At 42.8% G+C, this 27,196-nt stretch overlaps 1 protein-coding gene across 1 annotated transcript in view; it reads right to left on the bottom strand.

Moving 5' to 3' along the window:
• csmd2 (CUB and Sushi multiple domains 2) overlaps positions 1–27,196 on the bottom strand; it is a 577,487-nt gene that overhangs the window by 60,676 nt on the left and 489,615 nt on the right. The window contains 3 exon segments of the mRNA XM_055656152.1: positions 6,555–6,728; positions 17,915–18,094; positions 19,182–19,358. Coding sequence (XP_055512127.1) covers positions 6,555–6,728; positions 17,915–18,094; positions 19,182–19,358 — 531 coding nt within the window.

Here is a 27,196-nt window from a genome sequence, read left to right as displayed (position 1 = left end):
AATCAGACTGCAGCAATCCCACTGAGATAGCAAGGCAGTATTGACAGTGCACTGTTCGATAAGGTGTTATCGTTATCTTTCTTTGTCCAGAGGCGTAAACAAAACTTTATCTATCAAAGGTTGTTCGATTGAAATGCTTGGTTTGATTGGGCTGTTTAGACTTTACCAATACTGCGCGGACATAACCCCTTCCCCGCCAACCAGCGATCACCCAGCACACTTGCAGTATCCTATACATGAGGGACAATGTACAATGTTTTTACCAAAGCCAATTAACCTACCAACCTGTACGCCTTTGGAGTGTGGGAGGAAACCAGAGCACACAGAAAAAACCCACACAGTCACAGGGAGACCATACAAACTCTGTACAAACAGAACCTGAGGTCAGGGTTGAACCTGGATCTCTGGCGTTGTAAGGCAACAACCCAACTGCAGGTGCCACTGTGACACTAAAAACCTTGTGCTTAGAGGTTTTGCAATTAATGTATGTGTCCAGGTGTGAGTATGAAGCAACAGATAGCATTGGCAATATATCTCTAAATAAAACAAAAAATTAGAGCTTGTGTGAACAGATCCTTTTCTTTTAGGACTTGCTTTAATTAATCATTAACCATTCTGGATGACTTCTGAGCACATCAAAGCACAGAGTCACTTTGGCATTCACCACCAGGAAATAGTCCTATTTTATCTGGTGTGCAGCTGTTTCTTTTCTGTGATATGAATGCATAATTTGTGAACAACAATGTGAAGGTTACTCTTGAGACGAGGACCTAAACCTTTGGCTTCCAAGAAATTGTACAATTTCATCTTATTTTTTGTACTTCATTTTTCAATTATTGCTACACACAGGAAACATAGCAAAATCCACAAATGTGAAAAAATAAAGTTGTAATTAAAATATAAGATTTTAACTTCAAAATGAAAACACGCACTAAATGTAACTGGCACTGTGAATATTTAGATGTTTTATACTTAAAAAACAGGAAGTCAGACCAGATATAACCATATAACCATATACAATTACAGCACGGAAACAGGCCATCTCGACCCTTCTAGTCCGTGCTGAACACGTATTCTCCCCTAGTCCCATATACCTGCGCTCAGACCATAACCCTCCATTCCTTTCCCGTCCATATAACTATCCAATTTATTTTTAAATGATAAAAACGAACCTGCCTCCACCACCTTCACTGGAAGCTCATTCCACACAGCCACCACTCTCTGAGTAGAGAAGTTCCCCCTCATGTTACCCCTAAACTTCTGTCCCTTAATTCTCAAGTCATGTCCCCTTGTTTGAATCTTCCCTACTCTCAGTGGGAAAAGCTTATCCACGTCAACTCTGTCTATCCCTCTCATCATTTTAAAGCCCTCTATCAAGTCCCCCCTTAACCTTCTGCGCTCCAAAGAATAAAGCCCTAACTTGTTCAACCTTTCTCTGTAACTTAGTTGCTGAAACCCTGGCAACATGTAGAGAGATGTAGGATAAAATCAAACCACTGGAACACATTCACAGTCGGGCCCTGAGGAATGTAATGGGACAGAAGGACTAAGGACTACATTTACATTATTCCCTAGAAGTGGCATCACAGGTAGACAGGGTAGTGAAGAATGCTTTTGGAATGCTGGCCTTCATCAGTAGGGGTTCTGAGCAAAGGAGGATGTTATTTGAGAGTTTAGGACATTGTTGAGGGCACCATTGAGTAATGTGTTTTCAGTTTTGATTAACCTGCCAGACAAAAGATGGAATAAGTGCAGAGAAGATTTCCGATTTCCGAAAATGTTGCCAGGACTCAAGAGATTTTGTAATTCACTATACTACCTGCCATCTCTATGACACCAAAAGCCTAGGAAAGATTTAACCAAAGCAAAAAAAGACAATATCTTAACCTGCTATTACTCTTTAGCCAGTTCTCGCTGCAGCCTCTTAAACCAAAGCTTGGGTGCTGCACTTTCCTTCAACACAGCATTAGCCGCAGCACATTCTCGCTCCCAACATGGTTGTTCCCAATAGGCCGCTGCAGTAAACTTTTCCTTCCTTTTATTGGCTGCCGTGCCTCTTCCTCAGCCATGAAAAAGCCTATGTTTCAAATTCGCTTGAAGCAAAACATCTTTTCAATCAAGACACAGCTTTCTTTCCACTCTCCTGCAGATTTTTCAATAGTGCCTCCTCTCTCCTCTCAAAAGGGCTGCTCACTAGTTCTCTCCTTGACTTTTTTTTTAGAGGGATAAGGATCTAATCTGGATAAAGGGATCTAGCTTATTTGTTCATCTTTGTCAGCATCGATGAGTTGGGCTGAAGGGCCTGTTTCAGTGTTTTATGAATCTATGGCATTATTAACAAAATGAGAGCAATTACATAATTCATTCCAATTCTGTTCCGCAAAGTCGATTTAAGGTTTAAACTGTCGAAAAATAAATACAGCAAAAGACGTACATTTTGCAGTATCTTACATCAGCAGAAAATTTCTCAAAGTACATTACGATTGTCTTTGTTGTTACACTGCCAATTTCTGTGCAACAATCTCCTTGCAAAATACAGCTTGGCCTCCGAATGAAGAATATCGGATGCAGTGCTATTTTAGGGAACCACGTCTCTTTGGAATGTCTCCATCCATCCAATTTTTGTTCAGCTGGACAGAAAGGATAAGATTCGCCTAACCACCAACAGTGTTGAATTATAGAGAGAAAATAGCTCTTTTTCCACAACAATAAAATCAAATGTATTGAATCAAGCTTGGCCTCACACTGAGGTCACAGCATTCCATGGGTTTCTGAGCCAGAGACCAAATGCATTTTGGCTATAGTTCCTAGGCTTTACTCTAGCCTTAGCCAAAAACATCTAAAATGGCCCATTCATTTGATTAGCATCCCTAATCTTCACTACAAAGCTAAGCTAAATGGTTTGTATTTTCTCATCTTAATTTTTATTTATGTTTTTAATTAATCTAGTTTAATAGTCTATATGTTTTAATTAATCTGCATTTTAATTTGTTATTCACAAATTATAAATTTAAACAATGTATTTTTGTTCAACAGTTTGTAATTTATGAAAGCGACTTGTCTTTTAGTGGGCTGTGGAAAGGTCCTCACTTTATCCCATTCACAGCTTGGTCATGACGAGGTTTTTGGGGTGGGACGAAGGTAATGCCATTGACAATGCCAATGCCACTAAGGAGCTGAGTGGCCTCAGAGGGCTTGTGTGGTGTATGACCAGCAACTGGCGGAGCGAGGTAGGATAGAGTGGGCGGAGTCCAGACCATGCACTGCCCTCATTGCGACAAAGCCAGGCAGCATGTAGCTCTTTGAAGCAGAAAGATGTAGGTTTAAATTCCACTCGGTGAGTTGAACATCTAATTTTTAATGCATCAGTGCTAGTCTGAGTTTTACGATCCAGCGTGGAAACAGGCCCTTCGACCCTCAGAGTCTGCGCTGACCATCGATCACCTGTTCACACCAGCACCACATCACCCCACTTCCTCATCCATTCCCTACAAATTAGAGGCAATTTCACAGAGGCCATTTAACCTATCAACCCTCATGTCCTTGGGATAGGGGAGGTAGGCAGAGCACCCTGAGAAAACCCATATAGTCACAGGAAATTTGTGAAAACTCCATATAGAGAGAGGGAATGCAGTGTAGGTTCACCAGGTTAACTCCTGGGATGGTGAAATAATGGATCGACTGGGCTTATCTTATATATTACTAAAACTCTGTTCTTGACTGGTTTTGACGATTTCCGAGAGAACGCCACCACCTATGGCCATCATTTTTGGCCACCTCGCTCAGAGCCCCCCTCCGCCGTATGTGTGCCGAGGATGTTTCCCGTCTATGAAAAATGACAGATATATTAATGTTTTTACAAAATTCCCCATTTTCTCCTGCTGCCCCTGCTGGAGGGAGGGGGAGGGACTATAAAACCAGGAAGTGGTGTGCCTCAATCAATCTCTGCAACTGGTATGCCTCAATCAGTCTCTGCAAGTGCTGTGCCTCAATCAGAGCTCTGAATGACACTGAACAAATGTCCACAGCACTGCGAGTACCTTTAATTTGGTTTGAAAATGAAAATATGGTTAGTTTGAGGTAAAAAAGCACTGCCTGCAAATGGTTGTTTGGGTTTGGGTTGAAGTAAAAAGGCATTCTCTCTCTCTCCCCCTTCTCTCTCTCTCTCTCTCTCTCTCTCTCCTCCTCTCTTTCTCTCACCCCATTCTCGCTCTCCCCCACCCTCCCTCCCTCCTCCCCTCTTTCTCTCTCTCCCCTCTTTCCTCCTCTCTTCTCTCTCTCTCCCCTCTCTCCCCCTCCCCCTCCCCCCCCCCCCTCCCTCTCCCCCCCTTCCCCCTCCCCCCCCCTCCCCCCTCCCTCCCCCCTCCCCCCCCCCTCTCCCCCCCCCCCCCTCTCTCTCCCCCCCCCCCCCTCCCCCCCCCCCCCTCCCTCCCTCCCCCCCCCCCTCTCCCCTCACTCACCACCCTCTCAGCACACCCCCTCTCTCTCCTCTCCTACCACCCCCCTCTCTTCCCCCCCCTCAACCCTCTCCCCTCTCCCCTCCATCCCTCCCCCCACCCTCCCTCTCTCCCCCTAAACCCCCTCCCCTCCACACCCCCTACCCTCTTCCCTCCACCCTCCCTGCTCCCCCCACCTCTCCCCCCTCCCCCCCTCTCAGCACTCCCTCCCTCCTCTCACCCTCTCTCTCTCTCCTCTCCCCTCTCCTCCCCCCCCCCACCTTTCCCCCTCACCCACCCTCCCTCTTCTCCTCCTCCCCACCCCCTATCCCTCTTGCCCCTCTCTCTGTGTCTCTGTCTCTGCCCCTTCTCTCTCTGCCCTCACTCTCTACCCCCCCCCCTCTTGATGTGACTGCAAGTTGGGGGGCTATGTGTCAGTAGATAGGGTGGTTATGGGGTAAAAGGAGCAAATTAATAATATTAATATAATATCAAGAGGGGTAATTAGCGTGAGTGCGGGGGGGGGGGAGATAGTTAGTGTGTGTGAAGCTGCAGGGCACCTGCCTCCCCCCCTCCACACACAACTGCACGTTGGGGGAACAGACCCAACGGGTCTGCACTTGGTCTAGTATTCATTGGAATTTAGGATGAGAGGGTATCTTATAGAAACAAATAACATTTTCAAGGAATTGGACAGGGTAGATGCAGGAAAATTGTTCCCCATGTTGGGAGAGTCCAGAACCAGGGGCCACAGCTTAAGAATAAGGGATAGGCCATTTAGGACTGAGATGAGGAATGCCCTTTTCACCCAAAGTTGTGAATCTGTGGAATTCTCAGCCACAGAAGGCAGTGGAGACTAATTCACTGGATGTTTTCAAGAGAGAGTTAGGTAGAGCTCTTAGGGATCAAAGTGTAGATTGATGATGCATGTGAGCCAATCACACACACGCCAGTATCACTAACTCCACCCCTCTATACCACTTATACTAACACCCGTTCCCAGCACTTAAGTTCGAGCAGATTCAGATTCAATTTAATTGTCATTGTCAGTGTACAGTACAGAGACAACGAAAATCTGCAGCCAGAATGCATTAATAACCTGTTGTCCTCAACGCTGCTAAGTGCTCATTAAAGATGTGTTTAAATCACACACTGACTGGATCATGTTTACACAAAGGATATGAGGAGAAAGCAGGAACAGGGTACTGGTTTTGGGATGATCAGCCATGATCATATTGAAAGACGGTGTTGACTCGAAGGACCGAATGGTCTACCCCTACACCTATGTTCTATGTTTCTAAAAGACAGCACCTGAAGTCAGGATTGAACCTGTGCTTCTGGCACTGTAAGGCAGCAGCTCTACCAGCTCTGCAACTGAGCTACCCTGTTTTTGTTCTGTTTTTTTTTTGGGAAGTGTTATCTTATGGGTGAGCTTTTAAGTTGTGGGCTCTTTGGTTTTTCACATCAACATTAAATACCCCAAAGCTAGCCAACATTAATTTATCACCCAACATCACTAAAATATACTGAGGATTTAATTCAGATCTTCATTCAGTTTGTCTTTCAGCTTTACATATCAGACCATTGATTCAACATATTTCATTATCCTACTGTTGCACATTATTAATTGGATCAACTTGGCACAAGGAAATTGTTGTCATAGTTCCTACATTACAATACTAACTACAATTCATTGGTTGTAAATTGCTCTGGGGCATTTGAAAATGCAGTAAAAATTCAGCTTCTTTATTTCTTTGCCTGATTAAAAGAGGTGCCAAGTGGCAAAATAATATTCATAGAGCCATAGTGTCACACAGTGTGGAGGCAGGCCCTTCGGCCCAACTTGCCCACGTCCATCCAACATGTCCCATCTATATTTGTCCCACCTACCTGCATTTGGCCCATATCCCTCTAAACCTATCCTATCGCTCTAAATCTATCCAACCTTAGCACCTTTCCTGGTGCTAAGATCACTCAGTCAAAATAGCATCAACATTCACCAAAATGAAACAATTTTTAGGAATAAACAAATTTATTTTATCAGCTCCATCATATAATCATTATGTTTAGTTCCTTGTTATTACAGGTCAGTGAGGTTCCATGCATGGATATACTTACGAAAGCACTGTGGAACTTCCCCACTCCATGTCCCGTTTCCATCACAGGTGAGCACTGCAGGTAGAGAAAGCTGGTATCCTTCAGAGCAGGTGTAGCTGATGCTAGCTCCCCAGCTGAAGTCTGTTCCCATAACAATTCCGTTGAGGATTCTCGGGGGAGTTTGGCATTTGATAGCTGAAAAAGAGCAGTGTTCATGAGCCCCCTTTTCTTACATCCAGTTCCCTCCCCTCTACTATGTAGAAAATAACTGCAGATGATGGTTTAAATCGAAGGTAGACACAAAATGCTGGAGTAACTTAGCAGGTGAGGCAGCATCAGTCTGAAGAAGGGTCTCGACCCGAAACATGACCCATTCCTTCTCTCCAGAGATGCCGCCTGTCCCGCTGAGTAACTCCAGCATTTTGTGTCTACCCTCTGCTCTAAGGCTGAAGAAGAGTGCTGACCCAAAACAACATCATCCATCCGTTTTCTGCAGAGATGCTGCCTGACCCGTTGAGTTACTCCAGCACTTTAGTGTTCATGAGAAATTCAACGGCACCAGTAAGATAACAATAGCAGCCAATCTCACTCCACTGGCAGCCATTCACTTCAAGGTATCATTCGAATAGAGGAATGAAGAAGTATTGCCTTCCAGTGGATGGTGTGCTTTCAAACAACCCAAACAAAGAAAAATAAATGTACCTTTAAATGGACAATTTGAAATTAAATGATGCCACTGGATATGACAAATGAAGAAATATGGGATCTTGGTAGATACCGTAAGTTGGCAATCGTCTTATTTGTTGTTAGAATTTCCATGATTTTTATAAGGTGGAAATTCATCCTTTATTTCTGGTGCTAAAAGACAATGGTGGAACTGAACATTGATGGAGGAGAACACTGGACAGCCCTTTCACCAACTACTATCCAGCTCATTGGAGACCCTCAGACTATCTTTGATTGGACATAACTGGACTTTATCCTGAATTTTACTTCGGAGTCACATGAGTGAGTACGTGAAGAACCCCGCCAGGACGCATGCATGTCATATCGCTTTCACGCTTGCGAAACGACAGGCGGGGTGGAGCGTTCCCCCGCAGCGGTAAGTTTGAAACCGCGACCTGCAGGTAAGTGATTTACTCTGCGGTAGCTTTTGTCCCCGCGCTGTTTTTACATGGGGGGGGGGAAGCTGGACAAAATAGTGTCCACAAGTGCTGCGAGTGAAGCTGGCTGGGGAGGACCGTGAAGTTGCGGGAGCCAGCAGCAGCTGAAGGCACAAGCCCCGTAAGTGGGATCAGCTGTGCCGACGTTTGGTCCCGCGCCGGCCAGAACACCACAGCCGAGCGGGAGACTATTCAGAATGGGGCCGTCGACTTTGACAAGTCGAAAACGGCAGGAAGCGGGGTGGAACGACGTTCCCCCGTAGCGACAATTTAAACCAGGACCTGCAGGTAAGAACTGCGGTCTTTTTGTGTTTTCCCATGCTGATTACAGGTAGGGAGCATGGAAAAGTCGAAGAAACCAACGAGGGCTGCGACAAAGCTGGTGGGCCAGCAGCGGCCAGCGGCACTTGAATCACCTATAATGGGATCAGCTGTGCCCGATGTCGCCTCCGCACCGGCCAGATCCACTCCGCGGCCGGGCGGTAAGGCAAAACAAAAAACCATCAAAGTCGTGGACTCAGATGAGTCCGACTTTGAGCAGCCGCGGGCGGCCAGCGACCGTGAGCGCTGGAGCCGGATGGAGCGGTGTGTGGAGCATTTGCTCCAACGTGACAGGCTCCGGGAGATGGAGTCGAGTCACTGTGGGCTCTATGTAAAACCCACAGCAGCACCTCTTGTAGGGCTGCACAGTGCTTCTCCCTCATCAGAGGGGAGAGTACTGGGGGTCAGTTCTGGGCTGATCCTGAAGAGGGGTTTGCAGAACAGAAATCAAGTGTGCAGGGGGTGCAGGAACGTGAAAATCTACTGGACATGGTGTCCAACTTCATACAGCCAGACCAGACTGGCCAAAACCTGGAGGACACCTGACACCGGGTAACTGTATATCCCTGAATGTTCCTGTAGTAAATAATTGTATATGGAAACTCCTAAACAGCGGGGATAACAGCTTTCACCCGCACAGTGGATGAGAAGGACATGTCGCAGGACCAACAGGATGCACTGGCACTGCTTTGCAACACACGGCCATAGACAGCACCCTTACGCACCCACCAGTAGAACAAGACCGACTGGTGAAAGCTCGAAGGTCCGGTACACCAAACATGAGTCTTTCTTAGGCCATGGCCCAGACCGGCCTTCTTGGAAGATACGCAAACCTCCAACATCAACCAAACCACAAACCCAGACACTGACGCCTCAACATCAATGAAGGATTTACAAAAAGAAGTAAACCTGCCACTGGTAACTATGGAGGTAGGTGGGTCTGGTTCCCTACAAATTGCAGGGAGCATGGAGGTTGGGGGGAGATTACTCTCCTTTCTGGATGCATGGAGTATGTTAACTACCGATACTTATATTTTAAGCAGTATCCAGGGATATACAATAGAATTATACACAAGTACAGCCCTCCAGTTCAACATATACCGAATCGAATGTTCGTACTTTCCCGTAAAGAAAAATCAGAAGCGCAGGCTGAACTGGAGCGGCTTTACGCAAAAGGGGTAATTGAAAAATCCCAACACGAACCGCTAGAATTCGTGTCCAATATCTTTACCAAAAACAAAAAAGATGGTGGTTGTCGCATCATCATAGATCTGACCAAATTGAATACATTTGTACAATATATTCATTTTAAAATGGAAACCTTTGTTACTGCTAAACAATTGATTTCCAAAGGTTACTTCATGGGTAGCATCGATTAAAAAATGCTTACTATTCAGTGCCTATACGAGGTGACCACAGATTTTACTTAAAATTCAACTGGATGGGACAGCTCTAGCGCTGCCAAATGTTTAACATCAGCTCCCAGGTTGTTCACTAAAATTTTGAAACCAGCCCTAACGTTTCTACGGAAACGAAAACACATGGTCATGGCATATCTAGATGACATACTTATTTTGGGCAAAACTTTGGAATTGGCCAAATAAACTGTAACAGCCACAAAACAGTTATTTGAAAAACCTGGGTTTATTATCCATCCAGTTAAATCTAAATTAACGCCTTCCACTACTATGGACTATTTGGGGTTCACCATTGACTCAGTTCACATGTCGGTGACTTTGCCAAAGGGAAAGGCTATAGACTTAATAGAGGCTTGCAATAACCTCATTGACATCAGTAACCGTCCATCAGATTGGTAGCAAAAGTAATTGGCAAAATGGTGGCTGCTTTTCCAGCCACACAATTTGGACCTTTACATTACCAAAATTTACAGAGAGCAAAAATACAAGCACTCAAAATCAATGCTGGTCATTTTGACAGACCAATGAAGCTACCAATCAAAGCTATAATGGAACTAAAATGGTGGATAGATAACATTTGGCTTTGTTTCAATCCAATCATTATCAGCAACCCTTCTATGGTGCTACAAACTGATGCCAGTGCACTTGGTTGGGGTGCCACCAATTCCATCTCCAGCTGTGGAGGTAGATGGACTGCTCAGGAGGCATCATTATTACTAACACTGGGCATAAACTACCTGGAAATGTTGGGTGCATTCTATGGCCTAAAGTCATATTGTACTGGGTCATATCACCAGCATGTTAGACTACAGATTGACAATACCACCGTGGTAGCATATATCAACCACATGGGTGGAAACAAATCGACATCATGTGACAATCTGGCTAATACAATTTGGCAATGGTGTATCCAGAGAGATATTTGGATATCAGCTACTTACCTACCAGGTAAACTAAATTTAGTGGCAGACACCAGGTCACGCAAATTTAATGAAAACACCGAATGGATGTTGAATAAAAAGTATTTGCTGATATTACAGCACGATATGGAACACCAGATATCGATCTATTCGCATCCAGGCTTAATCACCAGTTATCAAGTTATGTTTCATGGGATCCAGGCCCTGGCACAGCGGCGTCAAATTCATTTTCGCTGCATTGGGGGGAATTGTTTATTTATGCATTCCCTCCTTTCTGCCTCATCAGTCGGGTATTAAGGAAAACACAGCAAGACTTTGCGTCTGGTATTTTGGTAGTACCCGACTGGCCTACTCAACCATGGTTCCTTGAAATACTCAACATGGTATTAGAACCATGTATCACCATCCCGAATAGACCAGACTTATTGGTTCATCCCGTAACAAGGGATAGCCACCCATGCCATAACTATTTGAATTTATTAATTTGTAGAGTTTAAAAATACCACTACTACAGCTGGGACTGGCGGACCGAACAGTGAACATGATTTTGGCGGGCCACAGACAGTCCACCAAAAAACAGTGTCTGGTCTATATCAGGAAGTGGGAGATGTATTGTCACAAAAACAGCATCACCTACAGAGATATGAACATCCCGTCTGTTCTGGAGTATCTGGCAGGCCTCCATTATGATGAGGGGCTCAGGTATAGTGCCATCAACTGCGCCAGAAGTGCCCTATCAACTTACCTATGGCAAGGAACAGAGCGTCACTCTGTTGGAACTCACCCACTGGTAACAAAACTTATGAGAGGAATTTTTTATACCAATCCCCCAAGAACCAGGTACTCCCAAATATGGGATGCGAGTATTGTCCTGAAGATGCTCAGGAATTGGTCTCCAGCAACAGCTCTGTCCCTACATAGACTGACATTAAAAACAGTCATGCTAATGGCATTGGTCACGGCACAAAGGGTACAGTCATTACATAAATTAAGACTGGACACATGACTTCTTCATCTGAAAATATTACGTTTCATATTTATGAATTAGTAAAGCAGAACAGACAGGGATCAGCAGGCCTCAATATAGAATTTAGGTCTTACCCAACAGATGATCGTCTCTGTATAGTAAGACATTTGTCGTTATACATGGAGAACACGAAAATCATCAGAGGCAATGAGATGGCACTTTTAGTCAGCCATAAGCAACCACACAAAAGAGTGACGGTCCAGACCATCTCAAGATGGCTGAAACAGGTTCTAATACAGGCTGGGATGGATACTAATATTTTAAAATCTCATTCCACCAGGGCTGCAGCTACATCGGCAGCTATGCAGTTGGATGTACCAATGGACCAAATCCTCAAGGCAGCAGGATGGTCAGGGGAAAAACATTCCAACTATTTTATCATAAACCAGACATTAAACCTGGAACATTGGCAGACACAATTTAAGTTCTGTAGTTTAATTACCCCATAAATAGGGGCTATAATTTGTGTTAATCAATTCATGGATTTCAATGTTGGATTCATGTCTAAAATATGTTGACACAATTCCTCCTACAGTCAGGTGTGATGCATGGACTCGTTTCCACGGCATGAAATCACAGAGCTTTGAAATCTTCACGTAGTCACTCACGTGACTCCTAAGTAAAATAGTAAGATTAAACGAGAACTTACCAGTCGAAGTTTGATCGTTATTTTATGAGGAGTACGTTGAGGGAATACGTGCCCTCCGCTCCCACCCATGATCATATACTAAACTGGTATTTCTTCTCTAATCTTACTATGTTTAAGTCATTACAGTTATCTGTGATTTCACACCGTTGCTTTGAAGAATGACACGCATGCGTCCTGGCGGGGTTCTTCATGTATTCCCTCAACATACTCCTCATAAAATAACGATCGAACTTCGAACTGGTAAGTTCTCGTTTAATCTTACTATTAAACATTATTCTGTTTATCATGTGGACTAGACCAAGTGCAGACCCGTTGGGTCTGTTTCCCCCAACGGCTTTTGCGGGGGGGGGGGGGGGGGGGGGGGGGGGGGGGGGGGGGGGGGGGGGAGGGTTCCACTGTACCTCGGTACACATGACAATAAACTAAACAATAAACTATATGAATATTTATGTTTAAGAAGGAGCTACAGATGCTGGAAAATCAAAGGCAGACAAAAATGCTGGAGAAACTCAGTGGGCGAGGCAGCATCTATGGAGCGAAGGAAATAGGTAACGTTTTGGGTCGAAATCCTTCTTCAGAATCAGAAGAAGGGTTTCGACCCGAAAAGTTGCCTATTTCCTTCGCTCCATAGATTCTGTCTCACCTGCTGAGTTTCTCCAGCATTTTTGTCTAACTATATGAACTCAGCAGTTATTTAGCGTTTGTGTCAACAACACACTTCTACCCTGTGATCCCAGTCTCTTCAATCTGAACATTCTCTCAATGTACTGATTTCCTCTGAAGGGCAAAGAACTCTGACTACACAAAATTAAACTTTGATTTTACATTTAGATTAGATGGTTTCTTCTGACTTATCGTCAGATGCCATTAAGAGTGATCATTAGCTTTGTTTAGAAGAGAATCACATTAACTGAAAACTTGCAAGATGATTACCTGTCCCGCCCACATCATTTCATTTTTCAAAGCTTGCTAATCGATACACATTAGAGCGAATCTCATTCCTTAGCCTATCTACCTAATTGTTCAGGTTTGATTTAATATTCTCAATTATTGATTCACCTGACCGACTGACCACTCAGCATTATATTCCTGATTCCTGGGATGTCAGGACTTTCATATGAAGAAAGACTGGATAGACTCGGCTTATACTCGCTAGAATTTAGAAGATTGAGGGTGGATCTTATAGAAACTTACAAAATTCTTAATGGGTTGGACAGGCTAGATGCAGGAAGATTGTTCCCGATGTTGGGGAAGTCCAGAACAAGTGGTCACAGTTTAAGGATAAGGGGGAAATCTTTTAGGACTGAGATGAGGAAAACATTTTTCACACAGAGAGTGGTAAATCTGTGGAATTCTCTGCCACAGAAGGTAGTTGACCCAGTTCATTGGCTATATTTAAGAGGGAGTTAGATGTGGCCCTTGTGGCTAAAGGGATCAGGGGGTATGGAGAGAAGGCAGGTACAGGATACTGAGTTGGATGATCAGCCATGATCATATTGAATGGCGGTGCAGGCTCGAAGGGCCAAATGGCCTACTCCTGCACCTAATGTCTATGTTTCTATGTTTCTATAGACCGCTGGAGGGAACCAGAGCAAGACCTTGTCAATGTAAAGGGGAAAACTCTGTTGATCCTTTGCGACACATAATCAGAGGATGAGACATATGTAGGTCTGGGAAAACCAAAGTTTACAGCTGAATGAAAAGCACCGGGCTATTTGGTTTCTTGTGGAACAGCCTCATCAATACAATAAATGAACAAAAAAGACTCTGCAAAAAGCACAACAGATGTTGATCATAAAATCGCTCAAGGCAAAATGATCTGCTGTGGCATTCGCTGATGAAATGAATCTATTAAAATGTAAATTTCATTTTGCTGCAGCACATGCTCAAAGATAATTAAAAAACACAAAATATTTCATTGCAATTCAATATGCCAAATCCTGGTTATCAATCAGTTGGCCACATTTGTTGGCTGATTCCATGCCAATAACAAAGCAATGATCAAACAGTAGGCTTATTACTTCTATTTATATTTTGCAGCAGCATTATGAACTTAACCCTCTCATGACTACTTTGGGGCAAGAAATACACCATGCAGAGTAAAATATATCTCAAATGGCAGAGTTAGTAAACAACATTTGACACTGCTGCATAAAAAACAACTGGAAAATAAAGCCAGGTAGTTGGTCGGAGGTCCGCTTTAGGAGTATCCTAAAGGAGAAGTGAGAAGGACTGAGGAGGGATTTCCAAAATTCAGAACTTGGACAGCTGCAAAAGAGTGATTACAAAACTGAACGTGCAAATTTGAATCATACTTCAGAAGCAGTGGAATTAAATGTTGTATTTAGATACATTATAGCCAGTCAGCCCATTATGTCTACGCTGGCTAATAATCAGGTTATTTAGGTCAATTTCACTGTTTATTTCACAACCCATGGACTTGTGCGGCCTAGCTCTTCGAGTGCTAATTCAGGTGGTGACTGTCTCTGCCTCCACATGTCTTTCTGGATGTGAGTTCTAGGCCACAACATTGTTAGAAACTGACCAACTTTCCTTAGATACACTTCAATTATTCTACCATCTCCCCTCGTCACTGATCTTTCTTCCAAGGGAGGTAGGTTCTTTCTCCCTTCCATCAACTTCGTGTGATTTTATTTGGCTCAATCAAACTACATCTCACTATGTTTTGTTTTGCAGAAATCTATTTCACACTAGTGGCTTTTTCCTCAAAACATCTGAAACTCTGGCAACATCCTTTTAAATCTTCATTTCACCCTTTTGCATGTTGTCACATCCTTCCTGTAGCATGGTGACCAATCAGTCTTCTAGCTGTGGTCTCACTATTTGTTTATGTAGTTCTAACATAACCGTCACATCTAAATCTTGTGAACAAAGTGGCCAAGTGGTAGAGCTACTACCTCACAGTACTAGAGACCAGGTTTGATCCCGACTAAAGGTGCTTGTCTGTACAGATTTTGTTCGCTCTCCCCGTGACCTGCGTTGTTTTTCTCCGAGATCTTCGGTTTCTTCCCACACTCCAAAGATCTACAGGTTTGTAGGCTAATTGGCTGGGTATAAATGTAAAATGTAAAATTGTCCCTTGTGTGTGTAGGATTGTATAAGTGTGTGGGGATCGCTGGTTGGTGCGGCTCGGTGATCCGATGGACCTGTTTCTGCACTGTATCTCCAAACTAAACTAAACTAAAATATATTTTTTTAAAATGCTAATGATGGAAGAGGTTGGGTTTTACTTATTACAAGACAATACAGAAGGCCTGGTCCCCCAATGCAATATTGCACCACACACCCATAGCCCCACGGGAGGCCCGGTTCCCCAACGCAACCCATTCCCCAAGGCAATATTCCACCACTCACCTGTTTTCCCAACGGGAGATCTGGTCCACCAAAAAAACCCTTTCCCCAAGGCAATAGTTTCTCTCACTCACTCTCTGTCTGTCTGTATCTCTTTCTATGTCTCTTGGCCTAGACCCTCCCCATGACACTCTGGTCTATGAGACGCCATTGTGACGTCATCCATGCAACGGTCAGACACCTCTCATAGCACAGTAACAGTTATTCTGAGAATTTGGCTATTTGAAATGTTTAAATATCAGTAACTTGTGAAATATAACGTAAAATCTGAAGGAACATATATTATATACCAAAACTGTACCACCCTGCTCACCATTTCTCACGCTAATATTATTTTAAAATTATAACTATATTCAAAATGCCACAGCTGCTGTAATGGGATTTGAACTCATGTCTCTGGAGAAAGGAGTAGGAGGATATGACCTAATTTATCGGCTTCGAAGTTAGCAACCTGAGGTAATGGGAATGTATTTACCCATTCCTTTGTTCTCTCCACACACATGTTGCCATTAGAATTTATTAGAATTAAATTGATTAGAATTAAAAAAGGGATATTTTTCTGTAATGGAATTACTGCAAAATGTCACATACTTCATGTTTATTCACAATAGAGCAGTTTTAGCGCTTGTGTCTGGAATTTAGAAAGATGAGAGGGGATCTTATAGAAACATATAAACTTCTTAAAAGATCGGACAGGCTAGATGCAGGACAAATGTTCCCGTTGTTGGGGGAGTGCAGAACCAGAGGTCACAGTTTAAGAATAAGGTGCAGACCATTTAGAACATCTTCACCCAGAGAATTGTGCATCTGTGAAATTCTCTGCCACATAAGGCAGTGGAGGCCAATTCACTGGATGTTTTCAAGAGAGAGTTAGATATAGTTCTGAGGGCTAACGGAATCAAGGGATGTGGGGAGAAAGCAAGAACAGGGTACTGATTCTGGATGAACAGTCTTGATCATATTGAATATAGGAGCAGGGAGGTTCTACTGCAATTGTACAGGGTCTTGGTTAGACTACACCTGGAGTATTGTGTAAAGTTTTGGTCTCCAAATCTGAGGAAGGACATTATTGCCATAGAGGGAGTGCAGAGAAGGATCACCAGACTGATTCCTGGGATGTCAGGACTTTCATATGAAGAAAGACTGAATAAACTCAGCCTATACGCGCTAGAATTTAGGAGATTGAGGGGGGATCTTATAGAAACTCACAAAATTCTTAAGGGGTTGGACAGGCTAGATGCAGGAAGATTGTTCCCGATGTTGGGGAAGTCCAGGACAAGGGGTCACAGCTTAAGGATAAGGGGGAAATCCTTTAAGACCGAGATGAGAAAAACATTTTTCACACAGAGAGTGGTGAATCTTTGGAACTCTCTGCCACAGAGGGTAGTTGAGGCCAGTTCATTGGCTATATTTAAGAGGGAGTTAGATGTTGCCCTTGTGGCTAAAGGGATCAGGGGGGTATGGAGAGAAGGCAGGTACGGGATACTGAGTTGGATGATCAGCCATGATCAGATTGAATGGCGGTCCAGGCTCGAAGGGCCGAATGGCCTACTCCTGCACCTATTTTCTATGTATCTATGTATCTATGAATGGTGGTGCTGGCTCGAAGTGCCGAATGGCCTACTCCTGCACCTATTTTCTATGTTTCTATGTTGAGTGTTCTATGAGTTAAGTGTGAAACTGAAGTGGTCATGAGCGTAATGTTAGAGTCTGGCATTAAATCATAGTATCAACATATTTGAACAGTGTTCAATTGGCACATGATGAGTTCTTGTGTTCAGTAACTAACACCAGATTGGAATAATTGGAAACATCAACCATTTTTCTCCTGAGAAACACAAAATGAGCTTTGTTTCAAATTAACCATTTTCTTCTGCCTTCTCTGTTTTTGTGATCCACTTTTTTAGCATTAGAATTAGAATTAGTGAAGCAAGTAGATTTATGATAATATTCAGGATCCTCTAACATTTAACAGGGAAAAATACCCATGGAGGTTCAACTCGAGTCCCTCAATCAAGAACTCATCTGGTTTGTAATTAGAGTTATTGGTAAAACTGTTTACATACAACAAATAATATATTATAGCATCACACAGCATAGGCAGCATCACATCACACAGGCCCTCCTGCACAACCTGATCAATGCCGATCAAGATGCCCCATTGAAGCTTGTCCCTTTTCCCCGCATATGGCCCATATTCATTAAATCTTTCCTAGCTCTGTATTTGTCCCAGTTTTTACTTTTAAATATTGCCTCAACTATTTCCTCTGACAGTTTGTTCAATACACCTTCTGCGTGCAAAAAGTCACCCCTAAAGTTCCTGTTAAATCTTTCCCCTCTCATATTAAAAAAAAGGCTTTGCAAAAAATGCGAGATAAAGATAAGACAATTAAAATGGAAAGTTCAGTTTAGAAGCAAAATATACAATGTATGATTTTAATGAAAACATGGAAAATGAATCATAAATCAAGAAACATCCATTGTGCTCATCATTATAAATGATTTACTTACGTTTACAGACTGGCCTACTTCCATTCCAGGTTCTGTCTTTGGTGCATATGAGAGTAGAATATCTCAAGGAATCCATAGTGTAACCTGGTATACACTGGAATACGACTGTTCTATTGTAGGTGAAGTCATTGCCCAGTCTGATCCCATTAGCCGGCAATCCAGGATCACCACAATTAATCACTGTAAGAGATGAGATTGCTGAGTACTCCAAATATAGTCTGCTCATTTAATTGTATCTAAGAAGTAGTAAAGTAGCACTGCTCTAGCCACTGTATAGCAATATCCCTCACATGCGTTGTTACACATTAAATTCTTTATCTTAGGCATGCCACTTAAGAAAGAGATGTCATAGAATTATTGTGTGATACAGTGTGGAAACAGGCACTTCGACCCAATTTGCCCACACCAGCCAATATGTCCCAGCCCCACTAGTCCCATCTGCCTGCTTTTGGTCCACATCCTCCAAACATGTCTTATCCATGTCTTTAAGGAATGCTTGCATTTTGTAACTAGAAGTCACAAGTTGACATGTTGCCTAATTTCAGAGTTGTTACAAGACCAAAGATCTCAAGGAGATCATTAAATATTCCAATAATCTATTTCTTAACACAAACCTTCCCCTCTGTTAGATAAAGATAAATATTTTTTTAAAAATCAGCATGAGGTGAGAATACCCAGAAAAATCAATTGGAAGGGAAAATACTCAATGTTTTCATCAGAATCTTTTCCGATAATGATAAATGTGAAGTGTGCTTTTTGTGCTTTCCAAGAAATAAATATAAATACTTATTGGGAAAAAGGAGCATGAAAAGGTTTACTATTAAATAAATGAGACAAGCACATTGAATAGGGCTTGTTTGACAAAATTGAACTGAAAATGAGTAAGGCAACATTTTTGATTTCCAGGAAAGGGTACAATTAAGCTTACTGAAACTTAACTGTGGAGCTTTTACTGGTGAAAAAGGAGCCACTTGATCAATAATAGACATTTTTCTTTATCCCAAGTTACATATTATAACATATTAATCCAAGTGATTTCTGAATCATTTAAGAATCTACCTTTCATTTTCCACATGCATAAACAATTTTGGCCAGCCTGCCATCTTGTTCTATGCAAGAAGAAAGCTTGCATTGGAACAAAGGCTTTATCTGGTGCATGCCCTGAGTGTACTTAAATTAAAGAGTGCTTAGAAATGCAACATGTTTCATTTGTAAAATGTCACCCAGCCGCGATATGATGGAAAATAGACATGATGAAGGAACTGACCTATGCATTGTGGTGGAACATTGGTCCAGGTCCCATTGACAGTACAGTGTCTGGTCAGCAAACCAGTTGAATAGTAGCCTTCCCGACAAGCGTAGCTAATAGAGCTCGAGAAGTCCAATCTGTTGCTGTACACTATCCCGGCATTGCTTGGGGTTCCAGGGTTTCCACAGGAGACAGCTGTTAATGGGAGGAGGGAAATTGCAGAAATAATTCATAAGTTCACGTTAATAAGTGATAGGAATAGAATTAGGTCTTTCGGCCCATTAGGTCTACTCTGCCATTCAATCATGGCTGATCTATCTTTCCCTCTTAAACCCATTTCCTGCCTTCTCCCCGACACCTGTACTAATCAATAATCCATCCATCTCTGCCTTAAAAACATCTATTGACTTGGCCTCCACAAATGAATTCCACAGATTCACAGCAATAAGAATGAATGCAAGATATTTAATTTTGTCATTCTTAGGCAAACTGACAATTTTGTTTCTATTATTCTCAAAGTCCAAAGGATTAATGAGAAAGATATTTGAAATGACCATGGAATTTCTGTTTGATGCGAAAATAGAACATACAACATCGGACACAACAGCCCAGGAACAGGCCCTTGGGCCCACAATGGTTGTGGCGAATATGATGCCCAGTTGAACTGATCTCATCTGCCTGGAAATTCTCCATATCCCTCCATTCCCTGCAAATCCATGTGCCTATCTAAAAAAGCTTATTAAATGTAACTATAGTATCAGTCTTCACCACCACCCCTAGCAATACATGCCAGTGCTCCACTACCCTCTGTGCAAATAAAAACTTGCCCGCACATCTCCATTCCCCTTCTCATCTTATAGCTATGCCAACTATTTTATTGCAGCCTTGAAACTTTTATCGAGTATTTTAAATAATTTAGAGTCAAAACACTTGCTGCATTATGCGTTTCTTGTTTCCAACCTGAGCATTTCTCATGAAATAAGACAGTGGAATAGTTCGAGACCTTTTTTCAGACTGAGAGTAAGGGGAGAGGGAAACTGGTGGTATGAGGTGGTACATATAAGAAAAGAACGAAAGGTATGAAAAGAACAAATCAAGGCCAGCTTGGATGATCAAGGAAAGATAGAGCCCACATTGGTTAATTGTTGGCTGTGGAAGAGCAACTGAAACGACTGATTACTGATCAGATGACTGATGACATCTTGTGTTGCTATAACAGAATGCTTGCTAAATCAATCCTAAAATATTGCCACTGAGTTGCTTGGATGAATGAAATCCAACTACTAACTTACTCTGTGCCTCACTACATACAGTACCTCTCTGTGAACACGCACTGTATACTGTAACTGTGAATGTGTTCAAAGTTTTAACATCAATGTCAACATACCTGCTACTCTCTAAAATACTGCCTTTTCTCATTCTTTTGGAATACCTGCAGTCAGAACGATTCTGCCTGGATGGGGTATCAACACATAGGGGGCAAAGTTTCAGAAGAATGGTTTGCCCATTGCAGGTGGAGATAAGGATGAGGCTCTTCATGAAGAGGATTATGAACTTTTGGGATTCTATATCTTAGAGAGTTGTGGAGACAAACTCTTTGAAACAACATTTATGGCATTTAAACTGCAAAGGCATTAAGGGATATGGGGAGAGAACAGAAAAGTAGCGTTGAGGCCTAGAGTGGCTCAGCTATGATCTTAATGAATGATGAAGCAGGTTCATGGGGCCAATTGGTCTTCATCTCGTCCTGTTTCCCATAATCCACCATTACTGCTCTGTGGCAGTTATTAGTCCTCCTGAATGACACTCTTGTTATCCAACTTGTAGTTTTAAGCATTCTACCTATTAGGAAATACTGCTGGAATTACAACTGGTCATTTTCAAAGGTTTGTTGCATAAGAATTTCAGCCTTACTGCATTTCTTCTGATCTAGATATTTGAAGACATACAGATGCCGCGCTAGCCTGCTATTTCAACAACTATGGCTGTGATTAATATTTAGACATCTTGCTCACTCAGATGGGAACTTTGATGTGCAGAGGGCACTGTATCATGATTAAAGCACCTCCAGATTGTTATAGATCTCAAGCCTAAACAAAACCTATGCAGCATGCAGATTTGGAAAACATTTTAAATCTCCACATTAGAGCAGTATTATGCACTATTTTAATGTTGGTTTCCAAGATTGTCCAACCATTGAAGGTTTGTACTTTGGGCTGTAATATTTCACATAGAGCAGTACAGCACAGAACGGGCCCTTTGGCCCACAAACATTTGTGCCAAACATAATGCCTAGATGAACAATGTCCAGTTGAGCTTCATCATGACTCTTATACTCACTGCCACAAGCAATTAAGGGAAGCATACCCTATTCCTTCTTTACCGTATCTACTATTTATGTGTAGATATCTGTGCATATCTGCTTTCAAGAGAGAGTTAGATAGAGCTCTTAAAGATAGCGGAGTCAGGGGATATGGTGAGAAAGCAGGAACAGGGTATTAAATGTGGATGATCAGCCATGATCACAGTGAATGGCGGTGTTGGCTTGAAGGGCCGAATGGCCTACTCCTGCACCTATTGTCTATTGTCTATTGTGCTGCCACCTTCAGTAAGCTATGAACTTGGACTCCAAGATCCCTCTGCACATCGATGCTGTTAAGGATCTTGTCATTAACTGCATACTCTCCCCTTACATTCAACCTCCCAAAGTGCAACACCTCACACTTCTCAGGTTAAACTCCATCTGCCATATCCCTGTCCATTTCTGCAGCTGAGCTGTATCCTTCTGTATATTCTGACAGCCCTCTCACTGTCTGCAACTCCTCCAATTTTGGTGTCCCAATTACTCCTAGATCTCCCAACTACTGCGGTCCTCAAATAAATATTAAACTATTCAACTTTCCGACATAATACTAATGAGATTACATGATAGATATTTGTAGATTGTGCAGTTAAACATGGTCCCTCAGGTTAGACAACCAGCTGCACATGGCTTAGGGGAGGTACATTGTATATAACTGCAGTGGAGCAGATAATCAATCCACTGTAATGATTAAAAAAAAAACATTTTGTTAAAATTATTTTCCAATTTCTCAATTGGAATACATGTTTTGCATATTTAAAATTCTTGGCGGTTTGACAGGTTGGATACTCAGAAACTGCTTCATTCAGCATCAGAGTCTAGAACTCGGGATAATTAGCTCAGAATAAGGTGTTGGTCACATAGACACGAAGTGAGCAGTACCTTTGTTATTCAGAACATTATGAATCTTTGGAATTTTCCAGCCCAAAGGACTGTCAATGCTTAATGACCATATTCAACGCTAAATTCAGTGGGTTTTAGACTCAAAAGGGATTCATGGAATGGGTCAAAAAATAGAATTGGTGCTGAAAACCAATTAAACTCTTACTGAATGCAATAGGAGGGAAGGATGGGATGATATGTACTTATTCTTACTTCTGCTTCAATGCGCTAATGATTGAATATTGAAACTTGGGTAACCATTAAAAAAATCAATTAAAGATTTAATAGTCATTACATTATTGTCAGCTTGCAATTGGTGGGAACAGTTGTGGATCTTTGAAATCTTCTGTCATTTACGATCTGAGTTTTCAGTGTTTTATATCTTATTTCAGATTTCTAACATAGTCAGCTTTTTTTTATTTTCATGAATTTTAAATGGTCATTCATATAAATGGTTAATCAATATCACCTTATAGCCAAGGAAAGTGTTGCTGCGATCTAACAATGTTGGTGGTAGGTGCTCTAGGATTTTGTTAAAGCATTATTAAAAGGTGACATTTGTCTAAGTCAGTCTCCTTCCTGGGATAAATAAAGTTCTATTGTATCATATCATATCGTATTGTATTTTGTTCTGACAATCTGAGAATCACAGAAATCTATGGCAGGGATATGGCCCATTGTGTGCAGTCTGCCCATAGAAATGGAGCTAATTATACTGCTCAGCCATGTGATTTCAATTCTCAACATGGCTTGAACTGCAGATAAATGTTACAAGGGATTCAGCTCTACTTTTGTGAATTTAATTTGTGACTTGAATGAGAATATGGAAGGGATAGTGCTTGGTTCTTGGTTTCTTGTTCCTCCAAAATATCCAAATGGAATTTAAACTGGAGGTGGTGAAGGGAGGGCTTAAGCCAGAAAGGGTTATTGGGAAGAAAGAGCTACTTTAAATTTAGTTGCATCTGGTTGGGTAACTATAGTTGGGTGGAGATTAGTCCATGCTTTAATTGTGCGGGGGAAGAACAAATTGCTGTACACATCTGTCTTTGTAGCTGGGATCACAAATTGGATCAAATGCCCTCGTCTGTTCCTAATTGGTTTGGGTTTGGTGTAGGTCTTGTAGTCTATGTCGAGCTGACCATGCTAACTGCACTGGTACCAAAGTCATAAGCTTGTGAAGTGATGTGTGTAGATACATTTTAGTAAAAACAATGTATTGACATTTAACTACTCCTCAATTGATTAATTAATTTTCTTCGTTCATAAGTTCAGAAGTTCTATGAGCAGAATAAAGAAAAACGATACGATACGAAGTCAAAGTCAAATTTATTCGATACGATAAAACATTATTCTTCCCTGGGGGGAAATTTGGCCCATCATGTCTACTTCGCCATTCCATCATGGCTGATCTATCTTTCCCCTTCAAACCCATTCTCCTGCCTTCGCCCCATAACCCCTGACACCCTTACCAATCAAGAATCTGTCAATCTCTACCTTAAAAATATCCATTATCTTGGCTTCCACAGCCGTCTGTGGCAATGAATTCCACAGACTCACCATCCTCCGACAAAATAAATACCTTCTCACCTGCTTTCTAAAGGTATGTCCTTTTGTTATGTGGCTAAAGCCACTGGTTCTAGACTCTCCCACTAGTCAAAACATCCTCTCCACATTCACTCTATCCAGGCCTTTCACTATTCGTTAACTTTCAATGAGGTGTCCCTCATCCTTTTAAAATCCAGTGACTACAGGACCAGTGCCATCGAACATTCTTGGGATCGTTCTCATAAACTTCCACTGGACCCTCTTTTGGTGAATATAATTAAACCACCATACATTTAGTACATTTTATATGTTCTCCATTTTGATTCATAAGTTCATTTAAGTTGAACACAAACTTTACATTAATTTATAACTTCCGGAGTTATTTAAATGTTCATTGCTTTCTGCCATCAGCAGCACCATCTTGACAAGACAGTGTGAATATTGTTAATCTTTGTCAAGCATGCTTTGTATTGTATTCAGACAAATATACGATAAATAAATGAATGCATTCAAGGTGATTATGAAATGTCCATAGATTCAACAATCAGCCATAACTTTACAAAACTGGAAGCACGTTAATTTCTGTCTACCAATTCCAGCTAGACCGATGGGTTCTCTGAGTGAGGCGATTAGCAGGCTGCCAAGTTATGCAAGATTTTATCACAAAGAACACAGTTAGTTTGGGACATAGGAATATAATTTGAATTGGAAAAACTCTGCCATAGTAGGGAACTTTAATTACAGCAGCCTGGGTGGAATTTTACTTTGGAGTCATGTGAGTGACTACGTGAAGAACCCCGCCAGGACGCATGCATGTCATATCGCTTTCACGCTTGTGAAACGACAGGCGGGGTGGAGCGTTCCCCCGCAGTGGTAAGTTTGAAACCACGACATGCAGGTAAGTGATTTACTCTGCGGGAGTTTTTTGTTCCCCGCGCTGTTTTACACGGGGGGGGGGAGAAGCTGGAAAAAATAGTGTCCACAAGTGCTGCGAGTGAAGCTGGCTGGGGTGGACCGCAAAGTTGGGGGAGCCAGCAACAGCTGAAAGCACAAGCCCCTTAAGTGGGATCAGCTGTGCCGACTTTTGGTCCCGCGCCGGCCAGAACACCACGGCCGGGCTGGAGACTATTCAGAATGAGGCCGTCGACTTTGACAAGTCGAAACGGCAGGATGCGGGGTGGAACGACGTTACCCCGTAGCGACAGTTTAAACCTGGACCTGCAGGTAAGTGAAACTGTGGTCTTTATTCTCCCCATACTGTTTCACAGGTGGGGGAAACATGGAGAGCTGTGCAAACAACGGCAGGCGGCACAGGTATCACCCATAAGAGAACAGCTGTGCCCGACTTCGCTCCCGCACCGGCCAGATTAAACACCATGGCTGGGCGGGAGACTATACAAAACGGAGCCGTTGGCTTTGACAAGTCAAAACGGTAGGAGGAGGGGTGGAAGGACGTTCCCCCATAACGGCACGTTTTAAGCCTGGACCTGCAGGTAAGTGATACTGCGGTCTTTATTGTTCCCATATTGTTCTACAGGTGGGGAAACATGCACAAGGCAAAGAAGTCGACCAGAGCTGCGACAAAGCTGGCTGAGGAAAACCGCGGAGTTGCGGACGACAGCAGCGGCCGGCAGCACAGGAATCACCCGTAAGGGAACTGCTGTGCCCGACTTCGCCCCCGCACCGCCCAGATTAAACACTGCGTCTGGGTGGGAAGGCAAGAAGAAAACCAAAAGAGTCGTTGACTGATGAGTGTGACTTTGAGCAGCTGCGAGCGGCCGGCGACTGTGAGCGCTGGAGCCGGTTGGAGCGGCTTATGGAGCAAAAGCTCCAACATGACAGACTCCGGGAGATGGAGTCTAGTCACAGTGGGGATATAAAAAACACCCACAGCAGCACCTTACGTAGGGCTGCACAGTGCATCTCCCTCGTCAGAGGGGAGTACTGGGGGGGTCAATTCTGGGCTGATTCTGAAGAGGGGTTTGACGAACAAAACTACAAGTGTGCTGGGGGTGCAGGAAGACTGGAACGGGAGTCAGAAGGCAGGATGTTTAGCTAAGACGCTGTGGCATTATTCTGCAATACATAGTATGAGATTAATAGTCTCAGGAGAACGCCATCCACCCAGCTTGAAACCCTAAGTTTGCAGAGCTGTGCAGACCTGGAGGGATTAAACCACCAATATTACTACTTGGGGGCAACCTGTCAAAACAGGTAAAAGAGCTCAATAAGGAGGCCAATACCCTGGGGCTCATAAAGGCGGCAACAGGCAGGATCGCCTACACACGACAACAGCACCTCCACACACCCACCAGCAGGAAGACACACAGAAGCTGGTGAAAGCTCAAAGGCCGGGCTACAGGATAGAGGTCTTTTAGGCCTGGCCAGACCGGCCTTCCTGGAAGACGTGCAACCCCAAATCCAAAAACCGACGACACAACCTCTACGGCGACTGCAAGGAAGAAAACAAACTTTCCACTGGTCACCATGGAGGTAGGGGGGTCTGGTCTCTTCCAAAAAACAGGAGGTGTAAATAACACAAATTGGTGTGTAGATTACATTTTCTTGGGAGGCATGGAGTGCAATAACTACTAACACTTATTTTCTACCTAGTGTTCAGGGATATACAATTGAATTTGTGCAAAAGATTTCCCAGTTCAGCATGTACCGAACTGAATGTTCGTGCATTCACGATAAGAAAAACTGGAAGCACATGCTGAACTGGAGAGGCTAGATGCTAGGGAATCATGGGGAAATCCCAACACGACTCTTTGGAATTCGTGTCAATATCTTTACGAAAAACAAAAAGATGTGGTTACCAATCATTCAGGTCTGACAAACCTGAATACATTGTGCAGTAAATTCATTCGAAATTGAAAACCTTTGTTACTGCCAAACAATTGATTCCATAGGCTACTTTATGAATTGCATCCATTAAAAGATACTTACTATACGGTGCCTATGCGGAAGGATTATAGACGTTATTAATTCTAAGCTAACACCTTCCACCACTAAGGACTACTTGGGGTTCACCTTTGACTTAGTCTACATGTGGGTAACTTATCAAAGGAAGGCACAGACTTAACTGAAGCCAACAACCTCATTGACATCAGTAAGCCACCTATTCGACTGGTAGCAAGGGTAATTGGCAATACTGTGGCCTTTCCAGCCACACTGTTTGACCTTTGTATTACCAATAATTACAAGGATTAAGGTATAAGCACTTAAAATCAATACTGGTCAT

Source organism: Leucoraja erinacea, chromosome 26 (genome assembly GCF_028641065.1).
Source record: "Leucoraja erinacea ecotype New England chromosome 26, Leri_hhj_1, whole genome shotgun sequence".
Classification (NCBI taxonomy): domain Eukaryota; kingdom Metazoa; phylum Chordata; class Chondrichthyes; order Rajiformes; family Rajidae; genus Leucoraja; species Leucoraja erinaceus.
The sequence above is the reverse complement of the archived record's forward strand: the minus strand, read 5'-3'. Positions and strand labels throughout refer to the sequence as shown.